Source organism: Hyperolius riggenbachi, chromosome 8 (assembly GCF_040937935.1).
Source record: "Hyperolius riggenbachi isolate aHypRig1 chromosome 8, aHypRig1.pri, whole genome shotgun sequence".
In the NCBI taxonomy this organism is placed as follows: Eukaryota; Metazoa; Chordata; class Amphibia; order Anura; family Hyperoliidae; genus Hyperolius; species Hyperolius riggenbachi.
In genome coordinates, this window is record NC_090653.1 from 126,473,718 (window position 1) to 126,500,973 (window position 27,256).

General features: G+C 44.6%; 1 protein-coding gene across 3 annotated transcripts in view; it reads right to left on the minus strand.

Moving 5' to 3' along the window:
* RADX (RPA1 related single stranded DNA binding protein, X-linked) overlaps positions 1-27,256 on the minus strand; it is a 99,027-nt gene that overhangs the window by 10,345 nt on the left and 61,426 nt on the right. The window contains exons 6-11 of one of the 3 annotated variants that reach the window (XM_068251051.1): positions 20,707-20,829; positions 14,858-14,956; positions 10,329-10,496; positions 9,875-10,023; positions 4,181-4,362; positions 463-536 (exon numbers count right to left, since the gene is read on the minus strand). In XM_068251051.1, the coding sequence (XP_068107152.1) occupies positions 463-536; positions 4,181-4,362; positions 9,875-10,023; positions 10,329-10,496; positions 14,858-14,956; positions 20,707-20,829 (795 nt within the window). The remainder of the gene's footprint in view (positions 1-462; positions 537-4,180; positions 4,363-9,874; positions 10,024-10,328; positions 10,497-14,857; positions 14,957-20,706; positions 20,830-27,256) is intronic. The other 2 variants (XM_068251052.1, XM_068251053.1) reach the window with 2 other exon arrangements.

A 27,256-nucleotide genomic window follows, 5' to 3' on the forward strand; every position in this document is an offset into this window, starting at 1 on the left:
TAGTGGTCCCGATCGTTCACACGAATATCTGTTCAGAAAATTGTACTGTTAGTGGCCACGTTAAGAACTACATGGCAACTTGGTTCAACCATGGCCAAAACACTACACTAGTCCCTTCTGGGTTACTTTGTTGGGAGAGGAAGTAAATAATTGTTTCAGTTTTTCTGAAAACAGGGCTAACTTATATGAAAGCATTAGCAATGCATTCTATCGTGCTGCATGTTATTTGCACACTGCAAGTGGTAAATATTAAATATTTAAAAGCAAAGCTTTAATATGCTCATAAAGTAAAATACCATTGTTTTATTGCTAATAAGACAATCTGACAATATAGAGCAACCATTGTGAGACAATACATCAACCAGTACAGCATTTTAAACTTGCAGGCCTTTTTCATAGGTAATATTCTTCTGTACTTTAGTGTCAACGCTAAAGATTTAAACTATAATCATGACAAATTACCTTCAGGAATGGCAGTGTCCACATTATGGCATGAGTGATGTGCAGTAGCGCTGTTTTCTGATGAAATCACATTACTGAAAGAGAAAAACAAAATCCTCTTATTGTAAAGTTCACATTTATCAAACTTGCAAAGTAGATGTGCAGAGACAGAAGATGCCCTTATCTGAAAAGCATGTCAAAACAGGGGAAGGGATACTTCACGTAGCTATAGAGTTGATGCGATATTTAGAGAGAACCCGAGGCGGTTGGTGAGGGAGCAGGATGGGACACAGAGGCAAGTTCTCTGCCTCATGACATGACTCTGTGTCCCCACAACGCCGCTCTCTGACCCCCGCGCTATGACCCCCCGAGATTAGTGGCAATATTTGTCGCTATCTCGATAAAACATGTGAGAGAGGGATTCCCTGTTCAAAACGCCCAACAGGGACAATTCTGCAGGGTTCTCAGAGCTGCCACTGGGCAGCTCTCTCCCCTTGGCCACGCCCCCTGCCTCCCTGTGTGTCGGGAGAAAGAATCAATCTCTCGTTGCAGCGTCATGACCCAAAGGTCACAAAAGTGAAAGCGGAGGAGAGCGGCGGTTTTGTTGGCTACCTGATCTGCTCAGCCCCCCGGATCAGGTAGCCTAGTCTTTTTGTTATTTTATGAGCCCACTTCAGGCTCTCTTTACAGGGAACCTGAAGTGAAAGTGATTTGTAGGCTGACATTTATTTCATTTAAACAATACCAGTTGCCTGGCAGTCCTGCTGATCCTCCACCTCTAATACTTCAGCCATAGGTCATATGACAAAAATCTGAATAGATTAGCTACAAGCTTGTTTCAGGTTTGTGCCTCAGACACTACTGAGATAGAATGATCAGCAGGATAACCAAGCAACTGGTATTGTTTAAAATAAAATTAATATGGCAGTCTTTTAATACCTCTAACTTCATGTTCCCTTTAAATGACAAATGAAGTGAGAGGGATATGGAGGCTGCCATATTTATTTCCTTTTAAGCAATACCAGTTGCCTGGCAGCCCTGCTGATGCTCTTCAGCCTCTAATACTTTTAGCTACAGACCCTAATGGCCCATACTCACGGGCTATAATTGTCGCCGCAACACGCGGCGCGCGCATGTTGCGCGGAAAGGTCGCCCGTGAGTATGCGGCGTTGCACGCGCGTGCACCCCGAACTGTCGCCCGTCGCTGATGTCGCCAGGCGATTGAAACTGTCAATCGCCTGGCGACAGTCGCCGCCGCAACTCCGCCGCAACTGTCGCTAGTCCGCGTGAGTAGCGACAGCAACATAATAACAAATAGACGGCGCTTCCGGCGGGGGGAGGGACAGCTTCCGCCGCATCAGTTGCCAGGTCCCTCCGCCATGTGTATGCGGAGGGACCTGGCGACGAGCTGTCGCTGGCCTGTCGCGCACACGCTCCCGTGTGCAAGCGACAGGCAGTTTAGTTGCCCGTGAGTATGAGCCATAACCAAGCATACAGCAGATCAGGTGTTTCTGAAAATATTGTCAGATCAGACAAGATTAGCTGCACGGGCCTTTTTCCACTACACAGCTGAATCGTAAAATCGCAAATCGCTAGTGATTTTTAAATCGCTAGGGTTGTTACTTTATCATAGAAATCATGAGAAGTATTTTCCACTATAGTGATTCGATTTGGAAATCGCATTCGCTTTCCGGGGTGATTTTTAGAGTGATAATGCAATGCAAATGAAAAATCGCATAACAGAATTAACGAAAAATCGCAATTGCTGGCATTTGTGATTGTGATTGCTAGTGGAAAAGGGCCCTAAGTTTGATTCTGATGTGATTCACACACTACTGCAGCCAAATAGACCAGCAGGGCTACCAGGCAACTGGTATTGCTTAAAGAGGAACTTCAGTCTAAACAAACATACTGTCATTAAGTTACATTAGTTATGTTACTTAAAATAGATAGGTAATATAATCTCTTACCCACCCTGTTTTAAAAGAACAGGCAAATGTTCGAGTTCATGGTGGCAGCCATTTTTTTGGTTGAAAGGAGGTGACAGGGAGCATGAGACACAGTTCCAACTGTCCTGTGTCCTGAGCTCCTCTCCCAGTTGCTAGGCAACGTGAACAACAACATAGAAAATCCCATCATGCTCTGCACAGCATCAAGGAAAAAAAGCCCGGGCTTTTTTTCTTTGATGGGTGGAGCTTATCTAAAAATGCAGCTAAAAATTATGATTTGGTAAGAAAAACAAAGTTCTGGTGCTGTGAAACTGTTAAAGAAACACCAAGCCTTTTCAGTTCTGCTGAGTAGATTTTTAGTCCGGATGTTCACTTTAACCACTTCACCCCAAAGGAGTTTTTACCCTAACGGACAAAAGCGATTTTCATCTCTAAGTGCTCATCCCTTTCATTTGCCAATAGCTGAATCACTACTAATCACAATAAAATGATCTATATCTTGTTTTTTTCACCACCAATTGGGCTTTTTGGGGTTGATATTTGTTTTCAGAAATTACTTTATTTTCTATGCATTTTAAAGGGAAAAACAAGGAAAAAATGAAAAAATACACTATTTCTCCAATTTCATCCCCTATAGTTTTAATATAAACACTGCTACTGTACATAAAACCTACACATTTTATCTGCCTATTTGTCCTGGTTATCACAACATTTTAATTATGTCCCTTGTACAAAGTATGGTGACAATATAGTATTTGGAAATAAATGTGTATTTTCTTTTTCGGTGTTTTTTTTCCCACTATTTTCACTTGCACAGGATTGCACGTGCATGCGCGGGAGCACTCACGTGCGCACGCGCACAGCGGCAGCAGCACTGTCTGACTTATAAAAACGTCCTGGAGCCATTAAGGCTTTAGCAGGACGTTTTTATAAGTCAGCTTGTCATTAAGTGGTTAAAAGGAAATAAATGACAGCCTCCGTATTCTTCTCACTTTATTAAACATCAGCCAGTCTACATTGGGTGTGGAAAGGTGGATGCATTGGTTTGTCACAATTACCCCAGCTGCCCTAAAGACTGTTTTCAATGGCCTGAAAACGGCAGGAAAAAGCACCTCTACAAAAAAGAAAAAAAAACAAAAAGAAAGAAAAAAAAAAAAACACTGACAATAGCAAAAACCAGATTTTTTTTGTTTGCTGTAATGCTGGATACACACGGTGCGTTCCCACACTCGATGCGCCACTCGATTTCCGGCCGCTCGATTATTTCTGAGCATTTCCGAGTGCATTTCGATGATTGTTAGGTCGATTCACATGTAAAGTATGCCAAATCGACCTAACGATCCATCGAAACGCGAATCAGACATGTCGGAAATAATCGAGTCAACGCGAATCGACGGAAATCGAGCAGCGCATTGAGTGCGGGAACGCACCGTGTGTATCCAGCATAAGAATAAACATTTGCTTGAGACACACTAAGGTGAACAACAGAGATCCAATCAGAAGTCTGCAACTACCAAGGTGGAGAAGGAATCTCTTGCTTTTCCCTGGATTGGATCAGAACCTGGACTGAAAGTGCAGGACACCATGGGAAAGCCTGGCCTAACCGCCAAAAATAGGCAAATAGTAAATTTTAGGTTTTATTTCTTTCAACTTGGAGTGCTGTTCAGGTTAATTTTGAGAAAGAAGGCCAAAAAGCAGTCTACACAAAGTGTTGTTTTGTAAGCTCAAACAATGGTCTACGCTACCATAAATAGCAACAAACCGTGCATGTAAAAGAAGCATTGCCTTACTGTTCTTCTTTATCACATTGTTTCCTCCTCTTTGCCATGGCAACATTACTCATTTCACTGTGAGGTACAAGTTTGTTCTTGGAAGAAGTGCTCACATCTTTGTGTTCAATCATCTGTTCATCCGTCAGTGGGCATTCTGCATTTCCATCACGTGAATCCTGAATGCTGGCCACCTTTTCATGCTACCAGAAAAAGAAAAACTATGCATAAAACTGGGAAAAAGTTTAAACATGAAATGGATGACTACAGAAATGATTACTGAACACTGTAATCTAGAAAAATAATTCTTAATTGCAATTGCAATTGCAGCTGTACAGACTAGATTGTCATATTGTTGAGATACATTTCTCCCAGACCCAGCAAGTTAAGGCAAACCTGAACTACAAACCAATTTGTGAGATTATTCATTGTATGTGTAGTTATAGACCTCTCTTTGAATTTAGAAGGGAGATCATGATGAAACAGCTGTTATTTGCCACAATGCAACAAGGCTCACAGACAGGAAACTGTCAGGACTTAGGTCCGTACATCACACAGTGGGAGGGGTTTCATTTCAATATCAGCAATACAGACCCTCAACCCCCTACACCCCCCCCCTCCCCAACGATCTATTTGAGAAAAAGTAAATCTTTCTCATGGGAAAGGGGGGTAAGAGCAACTGATTGGGATGAAGTTCAATCCTTGGTTACAGTTCCTGTTTCAATGTGGAATGTCTAAGGGTGGCCATACACGATTCAATTTTGTTTTTTAATAAGATTTTGCTGTATTAGATTATTGCATCAAATCGTACACCATTCAATTCACAAAACAATCAACCTGATTTTTCCAACACATCTGATCAGATTTTTATTAAAAAAAAACAACTACTCAATAATAGATTTTTTTTTAATCAATAAAAAAAGCGAGATTCTTTTCAAATTCTTCTCTATTTGATTGTCTTGGTCGAATAAATGGGAAAATCAAACTATTTGATTGTACTGTGTATGGGCACCTTAAGACTGAATTATACAGCCAGATGAAGCCTCAAACTTCTCAGCACTAGAGATTTGTCAGCAGTGTTTCCTCAGGGAAGATTCAGAACAGTGTTACGACAGAGAAGAATAATGTGACTGGCTGTAGAGGGAACAGAGTGACAAGGTGATGGATTAGACTGAGATTCACAGACTGCAGGGTTGGGACACAGAAGAGTGGCAGGCTGCTAGGGGGAGATGGAGTGTCAGGTTAGTCTGGGGAAGATCCACAGACTGCAGGGTTGGGACACAGAAGAGTGGCAGGCTGCTAGGGGGAGATGGAGTGTCATGTTAGTCTGGGGAAGATCCACAGACTGCAGGGTTGGGACAGAGAAGAGTGGCAGGCTGCTAGGGGGAGATGGAGTGACAGGTTAGTCCGGGGAAGATCCACAGACTGCAGGGTTGGGACAGAGAAGAGTGACCGGCTGCTAGGGGGAGATGGAGTGACAGGTTAGACCGGGGAAGTTCCACAGACTGCAGGGTTGGAACACAGAAGAGTGACCGTCTGCTAGGGGGAGGAGTGACAGGTTAGACTGAGATTCACAGGTTGCAGGGTTGGGACACAGAAGAGTGACAGGTTAGTCTGGGGAAGATCCACAGAATGCAGGGTTTGGACACAGAAGAGTGGCAGGCTGCTAGGGGGAGATGGAGTGTCAGGTTAGTCTGGGGAAGATCCACAGACTGCAGGGTTGGGACAGAGAAGAGTGGCAGGCTGCTAGGGGGAGATGGAGTGACAGGTTAGTCCGGGGAAGATCCACAGACTGCACGGTTGGGACAGAGAAGAGTGACCGGCTGCTAGGGGGAGATGGAGTGACAGGTTAGACCGGGGAAGTTCCACAGACTGCAGGGTTGGAACACAGAAGAGTGACCGGCTGCTAGGGGGAGGAGTGACAGGTTAGACTGAGATTCACAGGTTGCAGGGTTGGGACACAGAAGAGTGACAGGTTAGTCTGGGGAAGATCCACAGAATGCAGGGTTAAACTAAGAAGAGTGACAGGCTGCCAAGGGGAGATGGAATGACAGGTTAGTCCGGGGAAGATCCACAGACTGCAGGGTTGGAACAGAGAAGAGTGACAGGCTGCTAGGGGGAGGAGTGACAGGTTAGACTGAGATTCACAGGCTGCAGGGTTGGAACACATAAGAGAGACAGACTGCTAGCGGGAGATGAAATTACAGGTCTGGGGAAGATTCACAGACTGCAGGGTTAGAACAGCAGAGAGCGACAGGCTGCTAGGAGGAGAAGGAGTGAAAAGCAGCAGGGTTAGATCAGGGGAGATTTAAAGAGGAACTCCCAGCGAAAATAATGTAATAAAAAAGTGCTTCATTTTTACAATAATTATGTATAAATGATTTAGTCAGTGTTTGCCCATTGTAAAGTCTCTCCTCTCCCTGATTTACATTCTAACATTTATCACATGGTGATTTTTTTTTTACTGCTGGCAGGCGATATCAGTGGAAGGAGATGGTGCTTGCTTTTTTTGGCAGTTGTAAACAGCTGTTATTTCCCATAATGCTACAAGGCTCCCACAGTGTGATGTCAGAACCATGGTCCTGACATCACACTGTGGGAGGGGTTTCACCACAATATCAGCCATACAGAGCCCCCTGATGATTCGTTTGTGAAAAGGAAAAGATTTCTCATGGAAAAGGGGGTATCAGCTACTGATTGGGATAAAGTTCAAACCTTGGTCACGGTTTCTCTTTAAAGTCTGTACAGGGGAATAAAATGACAAGTTGCAGTTAGAACCAGGGCTGTGGAGTCAGTACAAAAATCATCCAACTCAAACTCTGACTCCTCAGTTTATGTAACCTCCAACTCCAGGTACCCAAAAATTGTTCACACTCCTCGACAGCCCTGGTAAGGCCCGGTTCACATTAGCGGTGGCCGTCCGGAATCGCCGTGCCGGAGCCGGACCGCTTGCAGAACGGACGGAACGGACGCACGGCAATAGCAATGAAAGCCTATGCGTCCGTTCACATGCGTCCGTTCTGCCGGACCGGAGCCGGACCGGATCCGGACTCCGGCGTCCGTTCCAACATGCGCTATTTTTTGGTCCGGCTCCTCCGGCAGCCGTATCCGGAGCGGAGCCGGACTGCACCATCCGGCCAATACAAAGCAATGAGAGCCGGAGAGCGCACAACACACTGGCTACAAAAACCGGACGTTCTACCCCACTTCCTATGCATTTTGGATGGGGACCACATGGGCCAAGCGTTCAAAGAGTGGGGCAGCAGCGATTTCATGCTGGAGCTCGTTTTGGCAGCAACATGTCTGATTTCTGATAACGAGGAGGCGAACAACAGGAAGGAGAGAATTCCCAGGTTTACGAGTAAAAAATGCCTGGATCCATGGTCCCAACTGCAGTCTCTGTATCCACGGATGGTCTCCACACGTCCACCTGTCTCCAACAATGACCCCAGACCCTTCTGCTGACCTCCCAGACCCCAGGTATTTACAGGATGGTATCTCCTTAAGAAACCGGATCCGGACCGCAACCGTGTTCACACCGCACGGAAACCGGATGCAAACGGACCGGATCCGGACCGGATCCGGATAGGAACCGTACGGATCAGGTCCGGTCCGGCTCCGGTGCGGTCCGGACATCCGGTGCGGTTTTGACAAAACCGCAAGTGTGAACGGGGCCTTAGATCATCAATAAGATCAGAGGTGGGAGAGTAAAGTAGTCCTGGATTTATACGTGAGTCTACAATTTTCATCTGTTTCCTCAGGTAAAAATGGGAGGGAGAAGGGGGGGAAGGGGCTTGGTCTATACCAGAGTACTTGAGCTGGAAGCCTATCATTTAAATGGTAAACAGAAAAAATGTAAAGTGACCTGAGCTCACATAACCAGTTAATGTAGCGCAGCAAATGGGATTATCCTAGGTGACATTAATATAAGCAAAGTGCCTGTGACAAAAGGCTGATAGATTACCAGTATTTTTTTTTAGAATTCTATTTAATGTTGCAGGATCTCATTTGTTGTGAAAGCTGTGCTATCCTGTTTAAAATATTATTACCTACAATAGAGCGCAGACTAGTCCAACTAGTGATTTTGGAAAGTCCTCCTCAAGTGTGGGAAAACGGACAGAAGTGTACATAGTCCGCAAGTGCAGTTACAAGTGACAACTACCAGTAAGCGTGGCATAGTGGAGGAAGTGGACACAGACATAATGTATTCCACATTATCAGGACCTGTGCCAACATCCCAAAAGCCCATTATTTTAACTACTCGTTTCCCAAACATCTGTAATTCTTTAAATTGAATTTTGAATATGCAATATTTACTATAATCCATTTTCTGTACATTGCAAGTTTTTAGGCTGTTTATCCATCACATTTAGTTTTTCAGATCAGCTGATTCTGGCGCACGGCTCTGAGAGCCGAGCGCCGAAACTGGGTGCCCCATAGCAGCAATGCTATGCTGTGTGGGGCGTGTATCGGTAATTCAGGGCTTTACATGTCCCTCCGAGTTGCGACAACTCGGAGGGGGAATAGTATTTAACGCCGTCTCGGAGTTTAGCGGCAGCGTTGAGAGCCGTCATTCGGCTCTCACCGCGCCAAACTGAGCGGCGCCAAAATAATATGCACCCTTAGTTTTGAGTTACCAAATGACTTTTCACAAGTTGGAGAAGTCTTGCTCTGCATGCTAGTTCCAAATTTAGGGTTCACTAAGAACTGAAGCAAGACAACCAGAGAATGTGAACTCTCTTTAAAAAACATTTTTTTAATGGCAGCCCTCATATTCCTATTAAAATAAAATTCCCTTTAAACAGACACCCTAGTGATAAATAGAATACAGTAAATTATTAATGATACCCACTTTTACATTAATTATCCTATTATCGGAAACACTTCCTATAGCTATATATTGCTGTATATTGGTATGTAACCCCACCCTCCGAGTGATGCTTAGCCTAGGCTGTTTAGCTATTCAAAATCCTCCCTCTGGGAGACTAGGTATTTGTACTGGCTTCAGAATACCAAGTATACAAATACTCTACAGTGATGCATCTGACAGGACTAAAGATGTCACCACCAGTGATTTTCAGAAATCTCAAACTGTAAATTAGGGTGAGAAAGATTTTACAATGGGAAAACAATGACTAAATCATTTATAAATGCAAAAAATAAGCAATTTTATTACGTTATTTTCACTACAGTGCTCTTTAAAGCGGTTTAAAACTGACAAAATTTTCTACAAATATGTGTTTTCCTACTTTTTATAACCCATACAATTATCATATTTGCTTTTGTGCACAAGTATTAATATTCATTTAGATATTATAACTTCCCAAAGTTCAGTTAATTTATTTTGAAAGCTGCTGGTACATTTTATTTATAACTGTTGTCATTCTGTTGTAAATGCTGCCAGCAGTTATTTCTGATCTGTTTTTCACTTCAGCACTCATCAGCTGAAGTCCTGAACAGCCAGAGAATGTTTACATAAATGTATCAAGTAAAGAATGTGTACACAAGATAAGCTTAACAGCAGTTGGATGCGGGTTCTCCCTGCAGAAGGAGTCAGCCCTGTGATGTAACCCTTTGAATGCTGTTTTACTAAAAAAAAAAAAAACATTGCGTTAGTATATTATATGCTGTAAATAATCTTTTAGAGCAAAGAAGAAATTCTGGGTTATAGTCCGCTTTAAGTGACTCTTGTTGATCATCCCTATTTATACTTACTGACTCAACTTGAGAGACCTTTTCTGTACCGTCACCAACCAATCTGCAAGCAGCAATTATACCCTGCACTGCAACACGTCTGCGTTCCCTGTAATGTAACTGGTTGATCACAGTCATCAGTTCACTAATTGGGGTTAGCACATTTTCATCTGTAGAATAAACACAAACATTTGTCAGTGACGGTCTCCCTCTTAAATTACATTTTCAAATGAAGGCCATTCTCAGCTCTGGGTTCAGCAAAGCTGAGACCAGACTAACTCTGCCCTCCTAATAAAGCAGTGACATTTATCTTCATAAAACAGAGCTTCATTCTCTTTATTAATTGTCATTTTATGCAAGTTTATAGCAATTTAACTAATAAGAAAACAAATCGCTGTACATCTGGAAAGAAATAATAAAACGCACACACAGCATAAAATTACACATTAGTATTAAGATGCGTTGATGGACCAACCTTTGTTATCCCCACAGAACTTGGCAAACGTGTCTGCTGTGTGTGGGTATGGATGATAGCCACCGATTGAGACTTTCCTTTTGAACTCAGATTCTCGCTGAGATTTCATCCATGCTATAAAATGTTTTACTTTTTCATCTGTTAGGTATGGTTGTGCTTTATGATGCCCTAAAACAGACCATACTGTTATATCACATTGAAAGTATATACAAACCACCCACATTACAGTACAACCCAAGAGGAGGTGTCTACTGGTACTACCGTGTTTCCCCGAAAATAAGACACTGTCTTTCAAAATTTGTGCTAGGTCTTATTTTCGGGGAGGTCTTAAATTCTATGGTGGTAGCCAGATAGATTCCCCCCACCCACCCGCTACCTTTACCTCCCCTACTCCTGCTGCTGTCCCCCTGTTAAAATCCGGAAGCCTCTCCTTATGCCTGTCATTATGCACACCACCTGCCCGACCGCTCACTTGCCCGCCCGCTCCCTTTACCTCCCCTGCTCTCGCTGCTGTCCCCCTCGTTAAAGTCCAGGAAGCCTCTGCCTATTCCTGTCATTATTCACACCGCAGATTAGCGGTGACTCGCAGTGAAAGCAGCTACAGGTCTGCCACTAGGTTTTATATTAGGGGGATGTCTTATATTTCGAGCATACTCGAAATATATGGGGTGTCTTACTTTAAGGGGAGGTCTTACATTCGGGGAAAGACGGTAGTGTAAGCACTTCTTTGGTTGAAGGCCTAGAAACTTGTTTGAGTTGAAGTGGGTATTTGAGTCTTAACTTTGGTAAGTTTACTCATTATTTCATTTAGTGCATAGTAAGGAATCCTACTCTTACTGCAATTAAATGTTAACTACTATACAACCGCCCCACGCCAATGGGCGTGGTCACGGCGGCTGCCCCAGGACCGCCTAACCCAATTGGCATCAGGTCCTGGAGCCGGCTAAAGCAGGAGATCGCGGCAGACAGCCAGCGCGCATCTCCTGCTTGGGGGCAGAGGTCCGCCCCGCCTTCAGTCTCCGAGGGGCAATCACCGCTCGGGAGACTGTTAGACGGTGTAATCGCCGTCTATTTACATGTACAGCACTGCGATCCGCAGCAGCGATGTACTAGGGAAAGTCGTGTAACACGGCTGTCCCCTCCATAGGCTGGGGAGTGATCGTCTGTCATAGGCTGAAGCCTATGACAGCCAATCATGCTGATTGGCTGGCGGGGGGAGGGAGGGAGGGAGCAGGGGAAATGGAATAAAAAAAAATCAAAATTTATTAAAAAATAAATAAAATAAATATTTATAAAAAAAATAAACAACTGTGGAGCAATCAGACCCCACTAACAGAGAGCTCTGTTGGTGGGGGGAAAAGGGGGGGGGGGGATCACTTGTGTGCTATGTTGTGCGGCCCTGCAGCTTGGCCTTAAAGCTGCAGTGGCCAATTAAGTAAACATTAGCCTGGTCTTTAGGTGGGTTTAACACTGCGGTCCTCAAATGGTTAAAGTAAAACTAAAGGGAGGAATATGATTGGTTGTGCGAATTCGGAGTCACTACCCAGAATGAGCATGCAGCATGTTTGACAGTACAACAGCCAAGCAAAGGACTTCTTATAACAGCAGTGTGCAACCCGGTCCTCATGACACACCAACAGGCGAGGTAATTAGTGTCTTCACATTGCTTATTACCTACTTCTGTAAATTTCCACAAAATATGAACTGTGGGTGGGCCTTGAGGGCAGGGTCGAGGAACACAGCATTACAGGGTTCATAAGATAACGAGAAGAGTCTGGTGCACTTCTATGATCACAGCATTGCCCGGGGAATCCTATGATGCTTACAGCCCTTGAATAACCATTTTTGTTTTTGTTTTATTTATTAAACTGAAGCTCCGATCCAATGACAGGGGGGGGAATTGGTTTGAGAGGGCAGCGGAGAAACGTCGGGAGAAGCACAGTTCATGCCCGATGCCCGGGCAGCAGCCAGCAGGTGACAGCAATGCAGCCTCACCTCAACACACTACATGCCCAGCTCCATTCTTCCTGTGGTGGGTGGGGGTGCTCGAAGGGAACTTAAAATTTCTTGCTTCAAAGCAGATATGACTTTTCCATGGCACCTGTGTATTCCTGAGCTCTAGCGAGCCCCTTAATTTACAATTTGTGTAGTAGCATTCTATTTTGACTAAGAACACAGAACTTCATCTCAGCTCTAAAAGATAAGCAAAATCATAACCTTTAAAGAAAAAAATCTTTGTTTATAGCTAATACAAATCCTGCAATACATCTGCAGTGTTTTCACTTCCTGCTTTTATGGAAGCAGACATATTGTTAACATCCTGTATTTACTAATTAGCTGTTCTTCCCTGTCAGTCAGCTGAAAGATGAGGGGGAGGCATTTCCCTGTTTTTCTTCTGTCCACTGCAAGAGTTCAGGTCCACTCTAAAAGTCACCAGTGCACCATGCATTTCCTATCCCCGGCTTATACATGAGCCAATCATTTTCCCACAATTTTTAAGGTAAAAGTTGGGGGATCGGATTATACTCGGGTCGGCTTATACTCGAGTATATGCAGTAAATCATGGTGCAGTTCTCCACTATGAAGCCCAGGAAAAATTCAAGACTGGCTGTGGCTGATTATCTTCTAAAAAGCCAGGCATGGCCTGGCTACCACACTCCTTCCAAACTGAACTTGGAGAGCGGCATGGTCAAGATGTCAGTTATGAACGAGTGAAAAAAATGTCGTCTGAATGAATTTTTGTCGAACCAAAATTTGGATTTTCTTGTTGGTTGTGATAGATAGGAAGCAAAGATTGGTTCGTTGATGGTGTAGTGAACGATTTTTCGTCCGATCAGAATTTCTGATCTCTCGAACGATTTTTCGCTAGAAATTGGACTGTTAGTGGCCAGCTTTAGCCACCTACTGGCTTCTTACAGACCTGTTTATTATATTGCAGAAATGTTACTAGACTGCAGGGAGGCCGAGAAGGCTATCAGTTTGTAAAAAAAGCATTCATGAAATACCAAGGGGAGAAGAGCAGAAGAAGCTATGTCAATAAAGATAAACAACAGCTCTCCAGCTTAGTACAATATGATTTCACATTAACTGGCTAGGCCTAGTCATTCATTAGGAGATATACATACAGACAATTTACATCCTATATCAATGCTAAGTATGACACATGGCAACAATCATTAGTAAGTCTGCACATAGCCCATGACCACCTATTCTATTCACAACACAGGGTAAGTTTTATCATAATAGTAATACCAGTAATATAGCAAAACAATAAAACAGATCTTGAGGAAGGTTAATGGAAAATGAGCAAAGTTATAATCAAAATATAAAAAGATAACTTAATATCAGAACTCTTCATGGGAATACCTTGTAATGAAAGTCTTGCTATGACTCTTTTACATATCTTTTTACAGCATAAATTATGGTTGTGACTCATATTTGGGACATCTGAACTGAATAATAATCGGAACTCTGAAAATTTGTGCTTGTGTGAGCCAAGTTTCCATCGCAAGAAATGACAGTTTCCCTCTGAGCAGGTGCATACTGCAAACACTGAATGGCATATGTTAAACAAGCACATAGCTACTTCTAACTAAAAGTGCCCATTAACGGTACAATTTTATCATCAGATGTGATCTTTCAAAGCATTATGAATGATCAAACTAATTGGAAGGCAATTATCGATTGTTCCTATAAACTGAATGATTTAAGGTTTTACATTCTGATTCGATCTAACTTCTGATTTTTCCTGTAATGATCGACCAAAGAATCGTATCACATCGATTTGTGTCACAAATGGCACAGTTTTCTATAAAATTCGATAATAAAAAGTGTTGAAAGATCGAATCTGAAGGAAAAATTGTACCATTAATGGGCACCTTAACAGATAAGGAATTAACAAAAATAATCTGACTCAATATTATATGCCTGCTTAAATAGTTAAGAAATAAACACTATTTTCCTTCATATTGGTCACTCTCTGGAACATTGATGTTAAGTATTGCTGACTTGGTGAAGCAGATAATTGTGCCACAGTTAGGCCTCATTCAAACCCTTAAAGGGAACCAGAGACGAGGGAAAGCTGAAAAATGGAAAAAGATGTTATACATACCTGGGGCTTCCTCTAGCTCCATAAGCCTGGATTGCTCCCACGCCGCCGTCCTCCGCTGCCTCTATCGCCAGTACCGGATCCCGTCACTTCCACCGGACACCAGTCTCCTGCATGCACCGGGGCTCCCTCCGGCTCTGTACGCATGCGCCTGCGCAGTACGGAGGGAGCGCACTGCGCTTGCATCGACTGGCCGCAATGACGGGACCCAGTACCGGTGGACAGAGGCAGCAGAGAAAGGCAGCATGGGAGCGATCCAGGCTTATGGAGCTGGAGGAAGCCCCAGGTATGTATAAATCTATGTCTATCTCATCATGTCATATGTCACTTCGGGTATCCTTTAAGTAGGGGACCACCTGTACCTATCATTTACCCAAGTCAAAAGCACATTAAAGGCAAATTAAAACACTGGTTTACATACCAGATATAAACACTTGACTTTCATTTGATGTTGTGAGGTAGGGTTGATTCTCAGGGTGTTCAAGAATAACACGCATCTGTGTGCACACCAAATATGTCACTACAAAAGGAAATTAGAAGGTAAAAGGAGTTATTCTAAAACATTAGGTAGGTCTCCTGTCCAAAAGTAAAATGATTATGGGGGAAAATTAACCTCATCAGTCCAGCAACTGGCTCTATAGGTATGTCCAGACCTTGAACATATTTACGACAGGCCACAATACCGTCATGGGGGATATTGGTGTACATATACTCCATGTCACTGGACCCGATAGCCGCCAGTTGATTCAAGAGGTTGGTAATATCCTGTATGTAGCTGGGCCTCTTACAGACCAGAGGTTTCAAAATGTTCTCCAACCACCCTGAGATGTTCTTCCTGAGAATTCCACTGCCTGGGTTTCCTTCTTTTTGGAATTTGAGAAGCATGTAAAAGCAGACTGTTCTAGACTAAAACCAAGTACATATTTTTAATTGTAATTGGTCAATCACTGGCCAATTTTACCACCTCCATGTAGCTGATTTTGAATAGTAAAGCTGGGTACTCATAAGATTAAAGTCTTTTAAAAAAATGAAACATCAAAGATAATCTGCAAATAACCTTTGTAAGAAAGTTCACAAAAGACCTCCAAAGAAAGCAATGTAAGATATTTGTCCCTCAATCTTTCAGATTCATCCCGTTGGATCTGGTCTGCAGATGATCGTTCATTAAACAAGGTGCATATGAGATCTGCATCTTAACTTTTGCATGTACAGGCATGCATTAAAAAGAAGGAAGTTAATAGACTATGAAAGCATTTTGCAGGAACTGATCTTTTGCATGTGTACAGCATCTTTCTGACAAACCTACGTGACAGATTAATTCCTCAGTTTGCAAAGATTTTTATCTGATGGGTGTACGAAGCTTAATAGAATAGACTGTGTAGGTATGCTCTCGTACTACATGAAGGTGGTAAAATTGGCCTTAGATTATTTTCCAAAGACTTATCTCATGTGTGTAACGAGCATTACCAGGGATAAAAGTATGTCCAGTCCTGATATTTGCAGACAATTTGTTTACCATCTTATTTAATGCCATCCTGTAGCTTTTTGTGGGGACCCCTGTAATTTGGCATAGTGCAAGATGTTTAACATGCTAGGGGTTAGCCTATAACAAATATTGTATGCACTCTGCCTGTACTTGACTTTTGAACTCTGGTTTTACAATGCCTCCTCACCACCCCGAGTCTGTGGTATGTGATGTTTGAGCAAACAAGAGGTCGTATCTATTTGTCATAACTTAGCTAGGATTCCTGTAAGACCCTACTGACGTTGCAATTAAAGTGTACCAGAGCTCAGAAAAAGAAAAAGATTTATACATACCTTGGGCTTCTTCCAGCCCCATCTGCTTGGATCGCTCCCCCGCTGCTGTCCTCCAATGTCTGCAGCTCTGGTACCGGGTCCCCGCACTTCCGACAGTCGGAGCCAGTCTGGCGTAAGAGAAGTGCGCCTTCTACGTATCTCTCCAGCAGCTGCTGGAGAGATACACAAAGAGCGCACTTCTCCTGCGTAGACTGGCTCCGACTGACGGAAGTGCAGGGAACTGGTACTGGAGTTGCAGACATCGGAGGACAGCAGCAGGGGAGCGATCCAAGCGGATGGGGCTGGAGGAAGCCCAAGGTATGTATACATCTTTTTCTTTGTCTGAGCTCTGGTTTCCTTTAAGGCATCTAATGACATGTATTTCGGTTTTCAAAACAATGCATCTCCTTTCAATGTCTACTCTAGTGTATATTAGCTGTCTGATATTACATAGAAACAAGTTGCATTACATTGAAAGAATACTTTGAGCATCAGATAAAAGCAAACGGGTGTAACTTTCTGGATGACCCTTGTATATATAATGCTTCCTAAGCACAATTAACCACTTCCAAACCATGTTTTGCCAGATATAATGAACTTTCCAATTAAGTCTATCTGTTGAGCCTGGCAGCACTGATATGAAGCAGCGTTTGTGTACAAAAACCCCCCCAAAAAAAAAACACCCAGCAATTTTCACATCATGCTCCTCCCATTCTTTTGCCAATCATTTTATGACTACTTATCACACCCTATATATTATTTTTTGTGGTACAAACTAGGCTTTCTTTGGGCAGTACCTTTTGCTAAGAATTATTATATTTTCTATGCACTTTACAGGGAGGAAGAAGAAAAACATTGCACAAATTCATCCTTCATTTTTCAGCTTTCAGCCACTGTAGTTTAAAGATAAAATGTGCTATTGTAGATAAAACAGACATTTTATTTTGCCCATTTGTCTCAGTTATTACAACATTTAATGTTTGGGAAATAAATGTGTATTTTTTTTTACCATTTAGTGTTTTTTTTATACAAAAAGAATTACAACATTTAATTTTTGGGAAATAAATGTGTATTTTTTTTACCATTTAGTGTTTTTTTATACAAAAATAATTACAAGCCTTTATTTACAAAAGCACCAGTAATATACCCTCATGACATACATATTAGAAAAAAAGTCCCTAATTTATGTAGTTTTGTTTTTTTTAAATCGTATTTTTTATTTTTTTTTGTAAATATTTTTGGTAACTAAGGGGTAGGGGTGCAAGGGATTAAAAAATAATAAAAATGTATTTAATTTTTCTATGTAAAAGTGTATTATGGTGTATTTGGGTGTATTTTACTTTTTGGCCACAAGAGACCTCAACACTTTGTTCCCGACTCCCTGAGTGCTAACAGTAGACGGGAACTAGTGTGTGTAAAGGTGGCCATACACTTATAGATTTGCAGCAGATTCGACCATCAGATAAGATTTCTGTCCAGTGGCGGCGCCAGGGGGGTGCTTGGGGGTGCTCGAGCACCCCCTAGAATTGTCCAAGCACCCCCAAAGCACCCCCTGGAGTGAACTGACTTCAGGCGTCTAAAAGACGCCAAGTCAGTTCACACACCGGCAGCACGGAGCAGCAGGCAGGGCTACGGTAAGATGGCCGCCCGGAGCCCTGTTCTGCAGACTTCGGGCGGCCATTTTCCCGTAGCCCTGCTCTCTGCATGCAGGCAGGAAGTCTCGTCGTGACGTCGGGAAGGAAGAGGATCGTGGGCGCGCGGGCGCTGCGCGCCACAATGAGGTCGGGACTCGGGACGGGAGGTCGGGAAAGAAGGTCTTCTGGCTGTAGGTGAGTAAATGGGTTTTTCTTTTCTTTTTCAGGTGATGCGGATTGTGCATATTGGGGTCATATCTGCTACGGATTGTGCATATTGGGGTCATATCTGCCACGGATTGTGCATATTGGGGTCATATCTGCCACGGATTGTGCATATTGGGGTCATATCTGCCACGGATTGTGCATATTGGGGTCATATCTGCTACGGATTGTGCATATTGGGGTCATATCTGCTACGGATTGTGCATATTGGGGCGATATCTGCTACCGATTGTGCATGTTGGGGTCATTTCTGCTACCGATTGTGCATATTGGGGTCATTTCTGCTACCGATTGTGCATATTGGGGTCATTTCTGCTACCGATTGTGCATATTGGGGTCATTTCTGCTACCGATTGTGCATATTGGGGTCATATCTGCTACCGATTGTGCATATTGGGGTCATATCTGCTACCGATTGTGCATATTGGGGTCATATCTGCTACCGATTGTGCATATTGGGGTCATATCTGCTACCGATTGTGCATATTGGGGTCATATCTGCTACCGATTGTGCATATTGGGGTCATATCTGCTACCGATTGTGCATATTGGGGTCATATCTGCTACCGATTGTGCATATTGGGGTCATATCTGCTACCGATTGTGCATATTGGGGCCATATCTGCTACCGATTGTGCATATTGGGACCATATCTGCCACCGATTGTGCATATTGGGACCATATCTGCCACCGATTGTGCATATTGGGACCATATCTGCCACCGATTGTGCATATTGGGACCATATCTGCCACCGATTGTGCATATTGGGACCATATCTGCCACCGATTGTGCATATTGGGACCATATCTGCTACCGATTGTGCATATTGGGACCATATCTGATAACGATTGTGCATATTGGGGCCATATCTGATAACGATTGTGCATATTGGGGCCATATCTGATAACGATTGTGCATATTGGGGTCATATCTGCTAACGATTGTGCATATTGGGGTCATATCTGCTACCGATTGTGCATATTGGGGCTATATCTGATAACGATTGTGCATATTGGGGCCATATCTGATAACGATTGTGCATATTGGGGCCATATCTGATAACGATTGTGCATATTGGGGCCATATCTGATAACGATTGTGCATATTGGGGTCATTGGACGTGTTTTTTGTTAAAATCTGCTCACATTACGTGTATTTTCTTGAGAAAACCTGCACAATTATGTGAATTTTCAGGGAAAAGGGTCACCAAAACTTGGGCCCTCTGTCTTTGCGTTGCACTTTTAAAGGGAACCCGAGGTGAGAATAATATTGAGGCTGCCATATTTATCTCCCTTTAAGCAATACCAGTTGCCTGGCTGCCGTGCTGGTCCTCTGCCTCTTATTCTTTCAACCATAGACCCTGAACAAGCATGCAGCAGGTCAGGGGTTTCTGACAATATTGTCAGAACTGACAAGATTAGCTGCATGGCTTGTTTCTGGTGTAATTCAGTTCACTACTACAGCCAAATAGATCAGCAGGGCTGCCAGGCAACTAGTATTGTTTAAAAGGAAATAAATATGGCAGCCACCATATCACTCTCACCCTGGGTTCACTTTAAATTACAGTTAGCCCCGCCCTCATCCGGTCATGACCACGCCCATTTTTTCGCCGCGGCGCGCTTCGCGCGCCGCAGGTTGTGGCCACACCCATTTTTGGCGCGGCGCGCTTCGCGCGCCGCAGGTCGTCAGCTCCCCCGGAAATTGGTCCAGCACCTGCATAGCACCCCCTAAAAAAATTTCCTGGAGCCGCCACTGTTTCTGTCAGATGCCTGTCAAGTTGAATCTGACAGGAATCTACCTGATGTGTGCCACAAACTAGGAACAGATTTCCTATAGATTTCAGAATGAAACGTATTGGAAATCTATCTACATGCATTATTGGACCATTAGATCCAATGCAACTCTATGGACCATGGATCTGCTACCAGCAGCAGATCGACCTAGATCTTCCATCCTGTCAGATAGATCAAATCCATCGAAATCAATCAAAATTGGCCAAAAATCGATCAATAGATAGATCTAAAAGAATCGATTTCTGATCGATCATCAATGGCTGAAATCGACCAGTGTATGGGCCCCTTAATTGTTTATATCATTCATCAGAGGCACAGAGATCGGGTTTTTGGAACAGCTGTTTCCCATCCACTGATCACAGAAGGACAGGATTGCGATGAAGGCGACCATCACAAATTGTGGTGGTAAGTAAACAATGCGTGTATATATACGCCCCTGATCCGCAAGTGAAGTACGGGGCATATTTTTACGTAGCAAGGATCCAGAAATGGTTAAATGATCCATCCTTTCAAAAATGATAACATTAAACGTTTTGTTGTATAAGAGTATTCAGAATGTTCATTCCTTCGCTAGTGTCATTGATTTACTGCTTTTTGCTGGAAAGCTACATACAGCAGAAAGAAAAGTTATTATACATCCTGTGCTGTCATTATGCAATTCCTATCCTAAGGTCTCCCACCAAGAGAAGAGAGATTGCTAAACATTTCTAATGGTTACATGGAAGAAAGAAAACAAAAATGCTTAGGCTGCTAGAAACCCATCAAGAAATGAGCCACCCATTGATTAGCAACTTGACTATGGTGCATAATATATACTTACTAGGGTGTATGTCATTAAATTTATTGGGCTGTGAGGTTGCATAAATTTCAAGTATAAAGGGTTGGTCGGAGGTCCCATCGATCACATGAACCCAGCGATATACCCAAAAATCTTCACCTTCATCTGGAGAAACATATGAAAAAAATAAAATGCATGCCATCAGAGAAGCCTCACTATTTGTACATGACAAGGTGGACACCCTCACATACTAAAAGCTCTGCAGGTTGTAGGGCCCATGTGTTGAAAATTAAGAGCTTGTTCATTCCAGATTATTACTCCTCATTGGATTTTGTCTTAACATAGCAAAAATTCAGGAGAAGCAATACGCCGATAAGGTCACAGTGCTTCAATTTTCTGCCATGCAGCTGTCAGACATAATCAATCAGGAAGTGATGTAGCGGGCCTGACTTGTAGCGAGAACATGGGGGCATTAATAGAGCCAACTTGCTGTACAGTGTACACTACAGCATAGGTGTTTTAAAGTGGCCATTTAAATCTATTTTTTTCAAAGTCACATACAGTAAACTAAGAGATGGGTCCCGATTCATTACTCAGAAGAAGGAATGTACTTACTAAATGCATGAAAATGGAACTCACTTCAATGAAGTGGATCTTTCAGAAATAAGGAACTGTATAGTGAAGTCTATGTCCACTCCAGATATTCAAACACAAGATGAGATAAGAAAGGGTACAAACTGCACATAACTGAATGTCTGAAAACTGTACAGCTGCACTTCACTAAGCTTTTCCCTGTTTAATTTCCACCAACTTGCTCCAAAAATTCTAACGAAAGAAAGAGTACTGCACATAACTGGATGTATAAATATATAGTACATCTGTACTTAAAGAGAACCTGAACTGAAAATAAAAAGTGAAAATAACCATACACAAGTCATATGTACCTACTGTGTAGTCTACTACTCAATTTCTTTCTCCTCTCGTGCATCCCATTTGTCCACTGTGATCAATGGAATTCTCCGTCCTCCATAGTGTTGGGCGAACACCTGGATGTTCGGGTTCGCGAACGTTCGCCAAACATGGCCGCGATGTTCGGGTGTTCGCGCCGAACTCCGAACATAATGGAAGTCAATGGGGACCCGAACTTTCGTGCTTTGTAAAACTTCCTTACATGCTACATACCCCAAATTTGCAGGGTATGTGCACCTTGGGAGTGGGTACAAGAGGAAAAAAAAATATTTGAAAAAGAGCTTATAGTTTTTTAGTTTTTGAGAAAATTGATTGTAAAGTTTCAAAGGAAAAAATGTCTTTTAAATGCGGAAAATGTCATTTTTCTTTGCACAGGTAACATGCTTTTTGTCGCCATGCAGTCATAAATGTAATACAGATAAGAGGTTCCAGGAAAAGGGACCGGTAACGCTAACCCAGCAGCAGCACACGTGATGGAACAGGAGGAGGGCGGCGCAGGAGGAGAAGGCCACGCTTTGAGGCGCAACCCAGGCCTTGCATGAGGACAAGAAGCGTGCGGATAGCAATGCATTTTGTCGCCATGCAGTCATAAATGTAATACAGATGAGAGGTTCAATAAACAGGGACCGGAAACGCTAACCCATCACAGATGTTCATTGTTCATGTTACTTGGTTGGGGTCCGGGAGTGTTGCGTAGTCATTTCCAATCCAGGATTGATTCATTTTAATTTGAGTCAGACGGTCTGCATTTTCTGTGGAGAGGCGGATACGCCGATCTGTGACGATGCCTTCGGCAGCACTGAAACAGCGTTCCGACATAACGCTGGCTGCCGGGCAAGCCAGCACCTCTATTGCGTACATTACCAGGTCGTGCCAGGTGTCTAGCTTCGATACCCAATAGTTGAAGGGTGCAGATGGATTGTTCAACACAGCTACGCCATCTGACATGTAGTCCTTGACCATCTTCTCCAGGCGGTCGGTGTTGGAGGTGGATCTGCACGCTTGCTGTTCTGTGGGCTGCTGCATGGGGTGTCAGAAAATTTTCCCACTCCAAGGACACTGCCGATACCATTCCCTTTTGGGCACTAGCTGCGGCTTGTGTTGTTTGCTGCCCTCCTGGTCGTCCTGGGTTTGCGGAAGTCAGTCTGTCGGCGTACAACTGGCTAGAGGAGGGGGAGGATGTCAATCTCCTCTCTAAAATCTCCACAAGGGCCTGCTGGTATTCTTCCATTTTGACCTGTCTGGCTCTTTCTTCAAGCAGTTTTGGAACAGTGTGTTTGTACCGTGGATCCAGAAGGGTATAAACCCAGTAATTGGTGTTGTCCAGAATGCGCACAATGCGTGGGTCACGTTCAATGCAGTCTAGCATGAATTGAGCCATGTGTGCCAGAGTCCTGCCAGAATCCTCATCATCCTCTTGTGAGCGTTGTGATAGTTGTGATGCATCATAGTCGTCACCTTCTTCCTGGTCTGCTTCTGCTGACCATTCGCGCTCAATTGTGGAAGTCCAACGTGCACCGCTCTGGCCCTCGTCAGTGGTGGCATGAAATTCCTGCTCCAACTCCAGCTGTTTCTCCTCCTCTTCTTCGTCATAGCTGCTGGGGCCAGCGTTTCCTAAAGCAGATGGCCTGATGTTGGTATCATCACGCTGATTGTTTTCTCCTTCAGATTCCCCCAGTTGCATCATGACAGCTGTTTCCTTGATTTTCAACATTGACTTCTTCAGTAAACACAGCAGTGGTATGGTAATGCTGACTGAAGAGTTGTCACTGCTCACAAGCAACGTGGATTGCTCAAAATTTTGGAGGACTTGGCAGAGGTCCAACATGTTGGCCCAATCGGATCCACAGAAGCTTGGCAGCTGTCCGGATGCGCCTCGGTACTGCGCCGTCATGTACTGGACCACTGCACTCTTCTGCTCGCAAAAGCGGGCTAGCATGTGCAGCGTAGAATTCCAGCGCGTAGGGACATCACACAGCAAGCGATGGTGGGGGAGATTGAAGCACTCCTGCATCATGGCGAGTGCCCCCGAAGCAGTACTGGAATTTCTACAATGTTTGGCCACTCGTCGCACCTTCAACAGAAGATCGGCCACGCCTGGGTATGTCCTCAGGAACCGCTGAACTACTAGGTTCATCACGTGCGCCAGGCAAGGGATGTGTGTCAGCTTAGCCAACCTTAAAGCGCGAATGAGATTACTCCCATTATCACACACAACCATGCCCGGTTTCAGGTCCAGCGGTGCCAGCCACAAATCCGTCTGTTCCTTTATTCCCCTCCAAATTTCCTCCCCTGTGTGCTGCTTATCCCCAAGGCAGATCAGCTTCAGGACGCTTGCTGACGCATGCCAACAGCTGTGCTGCACTGCTTCCACGATCCTACTGCTGCTGGGTTAGCGTTTCCGGATGAGGTACAGCTTTGAGATGCGTTGGAGGAGAAGGAGTCAGAGAGGTAGGTGCTGCTGTTGTTATCCAGTGGGAGGGACGGCGGTGCAGCTGTTTGCGGCGTGGGCAACACCCGCGCCGTAGCAGGTGAGGAATCGCTGCCAGGCTCCACAAGGTTCACCCAGTGCGCGGTAAGGGAGATGTATCGACCCTGGCCGAACGCACTCGTCCAGGTGTCAGTGGTGAGGTGAACCTTGCAGGCAACGGCATTCTTCAAGCTTCGGGTTATTTTGCTGACCACGTGCTCATGCAACTCGGGCACTGCAGAGCGCGCAAAGTGGTAGAGGCTGGGAACCACGTAACGTGGGATGGCCACTGACATCATGCCCTTGAAGCTGTTTGTCTCCACCACTCGATATGGCAGCATTTCGCAGGCCAGAAGCTTGGCTATGCTGGCTGTTAATGCCACGGCCCCGGGGTCATTTGCTGGAAATTTCCTCTTGCGCTCAAACATCTCCGAGACAGACAACTGAACCGTAGGGCTGCACACTGAAGGGCTGTTGGTTGTTGTGTTTGATGAAGACTGGGAGACCTCAAGAGCACTATTCCAGAAAGTGACAGTGTCAGCGTCGTCTGATGTTTGTGAATGTTGTTGTGAACCCATGCAATGGCTGGGCTACTGCTGCTGCTGAGGAGGGTCTGGTGGTGAGTCTGGTGACCCCAAGGGAGGCAGTGTTGCTGGTACCCTGTCCTGCCGCGTTTGCCCACAGAGTGGGATGTTTGGATACCATGTGGCGGGTCATGCTGGTGGTGGAGAGGTTGTTAAAGAGACTCCGTAAACAAAAATTGCATCCTGTTTTTTATCATCCTACAAGTTCCAAAAGCTATTCTAATGTGTTCTGGCTTACTGCAGCACTTTGTACTATCACAGTCTCTGTAATAAATCAATGTATCTTTCCCCTGTCAGACTTGTCAGCCTGTGTCTGGAAGGCTGCCAAGTTCTTCAGTGTTGTGGTTCTGCTATGCACTCCCCCCTCAGGGGGGAAAGAAACACACAAATGATCTCTTGAGATTCAAAAGGAATGCTGTATACAGCCTGCTTGTGTATGGATGTATTTTCTATGTGTGAACATACTGTACATCAACCTACTTCCTGTTTTGGTGGCCATTTTGTTTGTTTATAAACAAACTTTTTAAAACTGTTTTTAACCACTTTTAATGCGGCGGGGAGCGGCGAAATTGTGACAGAGGGTAATAGGAGATGTCCCCTAACGCACTGGTATGTTTACTTTTGTGCGATTTTAACAATACAGATTCTCTTTAATATTTTTCCCCCTGCTCAGGCGGGTCTTGCACACCTTGCAAATCACCATGGTACCATCCTCACTGCAGTCTTCAAAGAAAGGCCAGACTTTGGAGCACCTGCCTTGCTGGCGATTTCTGTTTGCGCCTCTTTTGCGTCTCACTTGAACGTCCACGCTTGTGGTGCCTGAAATTTCGCGCCGCCTACCTTGTGGCACAAGGGCAACTCGTGCAGCAGTGGGTTCTTTAACAGACTCATCTGTGCTGCTACGACGGCGATGTTCTCCTTCACATACAAAATCTGGGTCTGTGTCCACATTGTCCAAACCCTCCTCTTCCATCTCCTCAAACTCGTCATATGCGATTGTGGGCTGCCGCCGTGGAGTAGAGCTCCCCAGAACAACCTCTGCGCAGCTCACTCCAACGTCGTCTTCCAGATCTTCTCGGCCGACCTCCTGCAATTGAAATCCCTCCTGCCCAACTTGCTCTGGGATTTGGGTTTCAAAGTCCTCGGACTCGCCTTGCATTTCAGTGCGCGGTGCATTTCCCACAGTAAATGGTTGTGAATCCGGGCACAACATTTCTGGCTGTTCCATTGACCTTTGAAAGGTGGAAGTTTGTTGGGCTGAGAATAGCTTCTGCGAATACCCCATTGTGTCCTGAGGAAATTCTTCGGACTGGTTATTTGGCAGTTGTGTGCGTGGTGTCGCTGCCGGTTGTGTCAGCTTTGTGCCCACTGGCTCCTTGTAACTGGCTGAGGACTCGGACCTCGTGCGTGATGTGCTAGTGCTGCTTAACCCACTGCTGGACGCTTGAGAGGTCATCCAATTAATTATCTGGTCCTGTTCTTTTGGATTTGTGAGGGTTGATTTCCTGGACAACATGGGCGGTATTGAGTGGGTTTTCTTCGGTGCTCCACTGTGGCCTGTACGTGAACCGTCAGGGGAAACACCTCTTCCCTTGCCCCTTCCTCTTTCACAGGATTTCTTCTTCATTTCACGTATCCTTAAAGTACACGCCGACTGGCAGCAGTACAGTGGCAGTACAGAAATGCTATATAGTGGTGGGTGAGCGGTGTACTACTATTCCCAGCAGCGACACAGAGCACAATGCTATACAGTGGTGGGTGAGCGGTGTACTACTATTCCCAGCAGCGACACAGAGCACAATGCTATACAGTGGTGGCTGAGCGGTGTACTACTATTCCCAGCAGCGACACAGAGCACAATGCTATACAGTGGTGGGTGAGCGGTGTACTACTATTCCCAGCAGCGACACAGAGCACAATGCTATACAGTGGTGGGTGAGCGGTGTACTACTATTCCCAGCAGCGACACAGAGCACAATGCTATACAGTGGTGGGTGAGCGGTGTACTACTATTACCAGCAGCGACACAGAGCACAATGCTATACAGTGGCGGGTGAGCGGTGTACTACTGTTCCCAGCAGAGACACAGAGTGGCAGTAAACACAATGCTATATAGTGTGGGTGAGCGGTGTACTACTGTTCCCAGCAGCGACACAATGACTGGGGGGACCCTGGCTAGCCTGGCTGGAGAGAGAACTACCCTGCCTGCCTACCCAAAGCTAAACCCACAGACAAATGGCGGAGAAATGACGTGGATCGGGTATTTATTTACCCGAACCACGTGACCCGTTCGGCCAATCAGAGCGCGTTCGGGTCCGAACCACGTGACCCGTTCGGCCAATCACAGCGCAAGCCGAACGTTCGGGGAACGTTCGACCATGCGCTCTTAGTTCGGCCATATGGCCGAACTGTTTGGCCGAACACGATCAGGTGTTCGGTCGAACTCGAACATCACCTGAACAGGGTGATGTTCTGCAGAACCCGAACAGTGGCGAACACTGTTCGCCCAACACTACCCCATAACCGTTTCCTGGTCAGCACACTGTTAAACTGTAATATCATCCACTTG